General features: G+C 46.8%; 1 protein-coding gene across 1 annotated transcript; it reads left to right on the top strand. All coding sequences in view use genetic code 11, as the record gives it.

Annotated features, from left to right (window-relative positions):
- Window positions 1-88: 88 nt before the first annotated feature.
- On the top strand, window positions 89-7,890 carry EGR_10270 (E3 ubiquitin-protein ligase NEDD4-like protein; the record flags this gene model as incomplete). Its single annotated transcript, XM_024499519.1, has 17 exons — window positions 89-154; window positions 447-826; window positions 2,347-2,467; window positions 2,534-2,847; window positions 3,146-3,248; window positions 3,615-3,702; window positions 3,990-4,148; window positions 4,300-4,472; window positions 4,581-4,626; window positions 4,887-5,176; window positions 5,293-5,412; window positions 5,631-5,989; window positions 6,108-6,230; window positions 6,372-6,734; window positions 6,804-7,032; window positions 7,377-7,546; window positions 7,788-7,890. 17 exons carry the CDS (start codon window positions 89-91, stop codon window positions 7,888-7,890), a joined length of 3,207 nt encoding a protein of 1,068 aa, XP_024346073.1.
- Window positions 7,891-9,484: the final 1,594 nt, after the last annotated feature.

Genomic DNA, 9,484 nt, shown 5'->3' with positions numbered 1-9,484 from the left:
GTTGGTATTGCATACCTCACATGATGTGTTTGAATTGATGCTCTTCGGGGCGCCCAAGTCGGTTGCGGCCTGCTAATAGACAAAATCAATGTCTTCGGTGAATAGCGGGTCGGTTGTCTCTCACAGAACTGTTCACGGCATCCCTTTTGAAAAAGTAAGCTTTTAATGCCTTTTGCTTTCCCTTTTTTAATGACCGAATAGTGCATTACATAGTTGGCTGTACATTGTAATTCTAGCTAATCTCGTGCTTAATTCCCCTTTTTTCGTGTTCTTTCTTGGACCTCTAATATGCTACTGCGTTTGGTGGGTTGAACAAAAATAAAACTTGCTGGATCTTTGACATATCCGGTGGACAGTTATGGTACCCTGGTTTCAAGCCAAACGCTTTCATTCTATAATGCAATCGTTGGGGTGTAAATGATCTTACCTACTTTGCACTATTTTAGTGTCTTCCAGGTCAGAGGATACTGAAAGTCTTAATTGTTCGTGGAGTGTCGTTAATGAAGAAGGATATTTTCGGCACTAGTGATCCCTACTGCCGCCTAAGTCTCTACCGCGACGTGCGTCAGGCCATCGCCCTCGGCAGCAGTGTGCGTACATGCACGATTAGACGTAATCTCAACCCTGAATGGAATGAGGAGTTCTACTTTCGTGTCAACCCGGAGAGTAACCGCCTTCTGTTGGAAATATTCGATGAAAATCGCATCACAAGAGATGACTTTCTCGGTCTCGTATCCATTTCCCTTCCCCAAACCGATATCCCGGTTGAGGAGCGAGAAGATTTATCCCGAACTAATGCAAAGCCCTACGTTCTTAAGCCGAGACGGTGCGTTCTTCGCCCTTTTGACCATGTATTTTTAAATGTCATTGCATTGTCTCATTTACAAATTGTTGTTGCTAGGATTAATTTATGCTAGTTTGATTCTCGGCCTTTAGCGAATCGACCGGTTCGCCTTAAGGTAAACAACTTACTCTGGAGGTTGTGAACTACCAAATCGTTAGTAAACTAGACCTACCTTCGTTTCACCTCATCAGTTGAGTTTGGTAGTCACTCAGATGTGATTTACGTGCTCTTTTTGTCTGGGAGTTATGTTATTAAATTTTCATCAAGCAAATGGTTATTTACTTGATCCTCCGGATCAACTAACTTATCTCCGTTGAACTTGTGTCCTTAGATGGCATACGCTATTTTCCAAGTGGTCATCACCTCGCCAGTAAATGTCATCAACTTTTCAATCAGGTGGGAATTTAGGGCTTTCTGATGTGATTTATTTTTAAAAGAATGTTTTAAACTATCATTCTGAGGTGGATGTGCACCCTTACCCTTCAAGGACGTCCAAGGATTGGCGTAATCGACTGTTGTCGGAATTGAAATGGAAATGGAATAAGTGCCTCACATCCGCACGAAAGCCATCCGCTTGCATCCTGCTCCTGCGTCCGTCCGGTAACAATCCATCCCATTAGCGAGTCCCTCAATCCATTCCTCCCAAATTTGTCGATCTACCTTCTTTCATCCACCCACTTCTGTGTCCGCTCGTATACCTCAGGCTACGGCCATATGGCAGCATTGAAGCTACTAGTCACTGACCCAGTACAATCACGGGTTTTCCTTCCTCTTCTGAGTTTGTATCAGTGGAATAACTTGGTCTTGATTATGTCACAATTTTCGGAGAGAAAAGTAGGCTAACGGTTCTACTAGCCAATGTATCCGCTTGCCAGTTCGCCAGGCAGCATCCAGTGAGAAAGTTAAACTAATTAAACCGTCGAATTGGTGTAGATTTTGCCTATTAATCAAGGAAATCCAGTACTTTAAGAGCCGTTTCCTCATCATCCTATATCCATCCCTCTACGCCATAATTCATTCCTGTGTCCATCGTTTTGGCGTGTCCAGAGGGGCAGGGGTGCCCACTATCTCATGCAATTGATATTGTAGGTACAAGGTTTGTGTGTCCATCGAGGGCCTGAGGTCATCTTTAACTTCACATGTACACCGCATATGGGAGGGGGAGAAGAAGACGGGGGGAGGGTGGAGGTCCTACTTTTACAAAGTTGTCACCCGTATGAGCGAATCGAACTTGGTGGCCGCATTACCGGTCGGCCCGCGGGCTACAGACGTGACAGGTGAAAATAAACTATGCATCTGGTCCGTGAAAACGGGCGAGGCTGAGTGTAGATGTGTGCTGATTCCACCTCCGCCAGTGAGAGCACATATTCACGATCTCTAAAGCGTTGGCTCTCGAGACTTGATTCATAAAGACGTCAAGGATGAAGCGACGTTAAGAAGTGGAGTAAAGTGAAATCATTTGTGCTTTCCCTAAAGTCGATCTACTCTTTCGTCCTCTCCAGCGCCCTATCTCGCGTGGAGGGTAAACTGGTGATCGGTCTCTCCTACCTGCCTCCCTCGACCGATATTCGCCTCACCAACATCCCAGACAGTGTGGCTAAACTGCCTCCTTCTTCTAGTCGAGTAAGGGACCTCTTTACTTTTTCTCCTTAGTTTTTTTGATACCTTCACTTCTACCTTCTTCTCCAGCTTTCCCTTCCCAGTACAGTTTTGCTTCCCCTTGGTGGTGTTATGAATCCTTCAACATCGTCTTCCTCCTTTCCTGGCTCTGTTAAATGCTCCAACGAGGTCTCAACCACCACAACTCCTCAATCACCACCACCACCGCCTCCAGGAGTAAATCCTTCAATGCTGATGTCGACCTCCACCATAATGGATGAGAATAATATGGAGGTGGCAGAATCAAATTTGCCCGAGGGCTGGGACGAACGAGTTGACCAGAATGGACGGACGTACTATGTGGATCATATTCACAAACGAACGCAGTGGGATCGACCCATGAGGTGGGATTTTTTGACTGTTAAAATGGCTCCTACCGGGCATGGTACATGGGATCTAAAGTGTTAGCCATAATCTGATTGAATTTTGGTCCAGTTCGTTCTTTGAGTGCTTGTCTGCCATCCCTTGAATGAACTCTGACCCACGTCGTGGATTGGCTTGGAGGTAGTTTCAGGAACGAAGGAGGTTCCATAGCAGGTCCTTAAATGTTCGCTACCCCCTTCAAGCTGGAGTAATATCGCAGTCGTTGGATCTCCTTCTCCTCTTTCAATGCATCCTTTTTTTCCTCCTTTTCTGCCATAGTCGACTTCCTGAAGGTTGGGAGCAAAGAACGGACGTAAATGGTCGAGTCTACTATGTCGATCACATCAATCACAGGACGACTTGGTATAGTCCTTTATTTTCCGTAAGTTACTGGAATGGCATGTTAATTAAGTGGGTGGCGGGGTGGTTTTATGGCAGTCTAATTGTCCCAATCCTGCCGGAAGTGCTTGTAGTCCTGCCTGTCTACCATGACTTCGAACAACTATTGGACCTAGAGAGGTAGAAAAATACCCTCGAAGAGGGCATGGACCATGTTCCGGCTGGAAATTTTGTCCCAAAAGCTTTGCTTATTTACCTCAGCGCATGGAAAGACACTGTTGCTCTCCCTTCCTCCCCCCCCTCCTACTCCTCCATCTGTGCCTGCTGAAAGGGCCCGCCACTAACCGCCACGATTCCTTTAAAAATTACCTTCTACTTTCATTTTGTAAGTAGACAGTCCTTTACCTAGGAAAACGAGGGTTGGATGAATGCTTCCAGTCAAAGCGTCGGTGCTTCCGCCTCCCGAAATGGGGATGAAAATGCGCCTCCCAATGAAGGTTTGTTACAGTTACTTTATTCCTTTGTTTCACGGTTTCATAAAATAAAATTCAGTGAACTAGGGAAGAAATTTCCGAGACTTTCTGCGGGGGTGGGAGGAAGCAACCAGTACCCAGCCATTTCGCTTCTTTTCCCATCTTCATTTATTCGTATGCGAACGTGTTGTTTTGCTGGTGCCAAGGGAAGGCAATCGTTACCAGATTAAATACAGGAGTGGAAGATGAGGGAGTGTCTTTATTCCCTCTCACTGAGGTTTTTTTATGTTTGGAACTACTTTTTCCCATAGATCCCATTCCAGAGGCTTCCACACCTGCAGACGCTTTTTTTGATGACTCAGATGTCATTGAAGATCCGCAACAAATTCGTCAAACCCTTCGCCACGGCGGTCAAACCCTTCTCTCCTCGCATCACAATCAAGGTCGACAGCATTTTTACAATTACAACAGTAAGAAAAAGATCACTACTACCCAACGCTCATTTTAGTAGTCATTATTTTTCAATTTAAGCAGCTGTTTCGTTTTCATCTGAAATGGAAATTTTTTTTACCTTTCTTGAGAAAAAGTACAATTTTATGTAGAAATTGATCTTCTTCACAGCCTTGTCACCGGAACAACAGGTGCAAGCGGCGCAGACAATGTATCTCAGACGACATCAGGTGAGAGTTGAGGACACAACACCCCAAACAGAGTCCCTAGCCGTCGTTGCGGAGGCAAGTGACGCACCTGCCCCCGTCTTAAGTCTTACTGGGGAACGGGATATGGATCCTGAGGTTTGTTGTAGTTCTTTGTCCTAATGGGAACTGTTCTTAGAGAATAGCTTACAAGCGCTTTCTCCCGCGCACACTCTAAACTTCGCTTCTTTTACGGACACCTTTTAGATCCCAAAACCGTCAGCACTGCCCACTGAGTGTGATCAGCCGGAAGGTGAGGTGCAAGGAGTTTGGTTGCTGAGCATTCTCTTCGCCTCTTTATTTAATGTTTTTTTTGGCCAGTGGCGTTCTGATGTTAAATATTCGGTTTTTCCAACGAGTTCGTGCACACGCATCAGCATTCAAGTTTTTTTATCAGTAAAATGCTTGTGCATTTGGGGAGTTAAGTGTAGAAAGTGTTTTTTTTGCTTAATTTATGTAGATTTTCCCAAGTTGGTTGTCTATTGTTTACTTAAACGCTCTCCCTCCCATCAGTTATTCCGGAGACCCCGATTGTCCCCGTACTTATGGCCCCGGCGGCTGGTGGGGAAGCAATCACTCCCGCTACTAGCAGCACCACAATCACCATTGAAAGTCCTCCACCACCATCAGCGGCGGCAGCAGGAGCAGCAACGGCAGTTGTTTCCAACGGTGCGTCGGCAACCGAGAACAGGATCTCGATCGTGTCTCTCGATGACGATCCCCTCCCTCCGGGATGGCAAATGGCTGTCACGGCCAGTGGCCGACGGTTTTTTATTAACCACAACGATCAAACCACCACCTGGGTAGTGGCCTCTACTACTTATTCTACGTTATCAGTAGTGTTTTTACAACTTTGGAATTCCAGTTGCTGCACTCTTACTGACGTGGGTGGCTTTGGTAAATGCAATTTGATTTTCAGAAGGATCCACGGAAACGGGGTGGCGATACCTTGTCGACAAAGCCGGAGTCATCAGTGACGACGTCGGTAATGGCAAAGGCCGCTCAACGCCACGATATGCCAGTGCTGGGCCCACTTCCAGTACGTTGACAGAAAAGTAGACAAAGTAGAACCTCATTGGGGGTAACTGACTGTATGTGAATTGAAGGGCGGTTCTTCATGGTTCTCTGTGACGCTTATCTCCATCCATCTCCATTTAGTGTCTACCAGTCTGTCTTTCATCTCTACTAGACGTCGGCCTTGTGGGAGAGAGAAATGCGCCTGCACACACGCTGAGTTACTGGTTTTCTCCCTTTTAGCCTGGATGGGAGGAACGTGTACACAGTAACGGCCGAATTTTCTACATCAATCACAGTGGGTTCTTTATTACCACTCTGCTAACTCCGAATCCTTTAATCTCCGGTTGCCCACCTTGTTTTTTTTCCTCAACAGATGCCCGGACAACACAATGGGAGGACCCCCGACTGGAACGGCTGGGCGGACCCGCCGTCCCCTATTCCCGCAACTACCGACAAAAATATGAGTACTTCCGCTCGCGTCTTCGTGCACCACGTGATCTCTCGGCCAAATTTGAGATCCGCGTCACACGATCCGGCATTTTTGAGGACTCCTTCCGATTGATTTACTCTGTGAAGAAGCCGGAGATGCTGATGCATAGGTAAGGGAAGGGGCAGTGTCTCGTATAAAACTAAGTTTACTTATAAAGCTATTAGTAGCGTGTATTTTCGGTCAAACTGTTTCTTCTTGGCTTTTCCCTCTCCCTGCCTTCCTTTCAGACTGTGGATCGAGTTTCTCGGAGAAAAGGGGCTGGATTATGGTGGTGTTCAGAGGGAGTGGTTCTTCCTGCTGTCAAGAGAGATGTTCAATCCATACTATGGACTGTTTGAATACTCTGCTGCGTAGGTCCTTGTAACTTTAATAACCCAGCTTTTTCCGTCTTTTATGAGATTTATTTTAATCTAACAATCCTGAAACTGTCGTGAATCTACAAGCGGTTAATTGAAGGGTCAACCAGCCACCTGTTCTAATTTTTTACCTAGGGACAACTACACCCTCCAGATAAATCCCCTCTCCGGTCTAGCCAACGAAAATCACCTTCGGTACTTTAAATTCATCGGCCGAGTATGCGGCATGGCAGTCTATCACGGAAAACTGGTTGATGGCTTTTTTATTCGTCCCTTCTACAAGATGATGCTTGGTCGCAAGATCGGCTTGAAGGACATGGAAGCGGTGGACTCGGAGTACTACCGCAGTTTGAAGTACATTTTAGATGCGGATCCACGGGATTTGGAACTGACCTTCGCTGTTGACGAGGAACACTTCGGAGAGACGGTGGAGGTTGAATTGATCCCCAATGGACGCAGTTGTCTTGTCACAAATGCCAACAAACGCGACTATATTGAGTAAGTGGTGACGCGGTTGTCATTGATTGAAAGGTTTGGAGTAGGCTAAATTTCCCCCATCCACTTCAGGCGCATAATCAACTGGCGATTCGTCTCTCGCGTGGAGCATCAAATGTGCGCCTTTCTGGAGGGCTTCAATGATATCATTCCTCTGGAGACCCTCCAACTCTTCGACGCTAACGAGCTGGAGTTGTTGATGTGCGGTCTGCAGGACATAAATGTCCACGATTGGAAAGCGAACACGTTGTATAAGGGCGAATACCACGCCAACCATCCGGTCATCGTCAACTTCTGGAAGGTGAATTCACCTATGGCTTCCGTGACTATGCAGGGCCTGAAATAACTTGTCTACTTACAATTAAATAAGCAGAAGGTATTTTGTCAGGGCTGTTCGTTAAGGAGTGGATTGTGCTCTCTTTCCCGGGGATCTATCTGTGCGTATCCCACGTATCTGCTCATTTACCTTTTAATCCCCTTGGATCCGCCTATCGACTCATCCACCTTGGTTACGTTTACTCGGCTACACTCCCCCCGTCATTTTCCGTCTTTATCCACCTGAGATGTGTCTGCACGCTCATTTCCTTGCCTCAAAACAACTTTGTTCTGTTGAGACTTTGGTGAGTTTTTTATTCGTCTCTGTAGACGCTCTACACCTTCACCAATGAACTGCGAAGCCGCTTGCTGCAATTTGTCACTGGGACCTCGCGAGTTCCGATGAACGGCTTCGTGGAGTTGTGGGGCTCTGCGGGTCCGCAAAAATTCACCATCGAGAGTTGGGGCTCGCCAAACCAACTGCCTCGTGCTCATACCTGGTGCGTGATGTGCTACTCACACTTGCATTTCAGTAGGTGCTGCGGTTCACTCGCCTTCACTTTTCGTGCGTCGGTAGTCGGGCGGCAGCTTTTGTTTGCCTTGGCCGTGGTATTGATTTTACGGAAGCGAAGACCGCCTTGCTAAACGTGGAATCACAGTTGTTTTTTAAAGGCTGCTAGACGGGCAATTTTGAAATTTTGTGTTTCATAGATTGTTTGTTATTTTGGTGTTCCACTTTAGCTTCAATCGACTGGACCTGCCGCCGTACAGCTCGTTTGATGAGCTTCGTTGCAAGCTGATAATCGCCATTGAGAACGCGGAAGGCTTTGAGGGAGTTGACTGAGCTCCTACGATTTCCGTGTTCTCTCGCGCCCCACCTCCTTCTCGCAAACGCACAATCAATGACACGAACACCACACACACAATTCTTCTGTACACGTCAGTATGTGAAAAACGGATCAACTTTCACCTATTTATTTATTTTATTACTGTCGCTCCTTCCTCCCGCTTCCAGTGACTGATCTCGCCTCCTCTCCCTCTGTCTATCGCCGCCCACTCCCCCCAGTCCTCGCATCTCTCGAATTAATGCACCCAAAATGTGTAGAGTGCTTTCGTTTGTGAAAATAATTCTCTCTTCTTTTCCTATTCTCGACTTTGGGTGGATTTGCTCCACCATTGCATGCAGTGGTTGCGTTTACTGTCGCCGAGGCAAGCAGGACAGTCGAGGTAGCAGGCAACAGATGCCCGCGTGTCCAAATGTAAATACCATGCGACTTCAAGGATAGCATGGCGAGGTGATCAGGCCCTCAATCACTTAGTGGTGAGACAGCGGAATCGCACACACCCTTCAAGGGTGGTCGCGTGGGGCGACAAGACTGCTCTCCGCACTAACCTGTATGGCAGAGCAGTCGAGTTGAAGTCAATGCACGGTGTACCATCCAGATGAAGCAAAATAGCTGCAATTTTCACTTCTTGGAGTTTGTTCTGCTTCTGTGTGAACTGCACAGTTCCCCCATATTCTGTGAGGCAATTTTTGCCTCGGATTCGAGTCAAATTTTACGTAACGTCTCGGGACAGGGAGGCCTACTTATTACTTTTCAGTAGCTAAAAGTGCGACTGCAGTGCATTTGCTTCGCCTGAAGCCTGCCAACCTGGAGGTGCTGCAAGGAGGACCTGTAAGCCTACTGATGGAAGTAATAACTTGGAGAGGCGACACGTCCCAACGATGGAATGGGGAACCGCTGGGGAATGAGGGGCACGCCCTGGATCCCTTACATTTTAAGGGCAAAACAGGACAAACATTACAGTGAGGCGGCATTCCTTCTACCTGTGCGGTCATCGGCACGATCCTATTAGCCACGGCACCTTGCAATTTTCGCAACAGCGGCAATCCCGGTAAGCTGAATCCATGTATGCCGCATTTAAAAATTCACCATTCCAAATGTCTTACCCTATTTGACTCCAAAAGGGCAACTTTTTTCCTTCGTAATGTCTTTCGTTTCCACAAGGAACGGTTAGAATCTCACCCGTGTGTAGTTTTAAGTCACTTTTCAAAAGCCGAGTTTCCACCTATGTGCCATGCTTGATTACAAAGACAAAGTCCTGCGTAGAAAGGAGGAAGGAGTTATAAGTACGGGACGGTTTTTTCTGGGCGTTTGATTCCGCTCCGAGGCCATGATGGCGGACGAGCGATTAACAAGTTATGGAGGCAAACGCGCCCCGGATGCTAAATTGATGCGTGAGGAATTTGAGAACCAAAATCCACCGTTCACCGTCTTTTCTGCACTTGGCTTATCACCTTCACAGTTCGAAGATAGGGCCTAGCGCCGTGTCATTGGGCCGAGTTAGTCGAACTCGTGAAGCCATGAAGATTAAAATATAAAAATACACCTTTTAAACCCTTAAATCTTTAAGTTTAAGCCTTTTTACGTGGTGTT

Source organism: Echinococcus granulosus (genome assembly GCF_000524195.1).
Source record: "Echinococcus granulosus chromosome Unknown EG_S00204, whole genome shotgun sequence".
Classification (NCBI taxonomy): domain Eukaryota; kingdom Metazoa; phylum Platyhelminthes; class Cestoda; order Cyclophyllidea; family Taeniidae; genus Echinococcus; species Echinococcus granulosus.
Note: the sequence above shows the minus strand (reverse complement) of the source record. Positions and strands in the feature narration are given on the sequence as shown.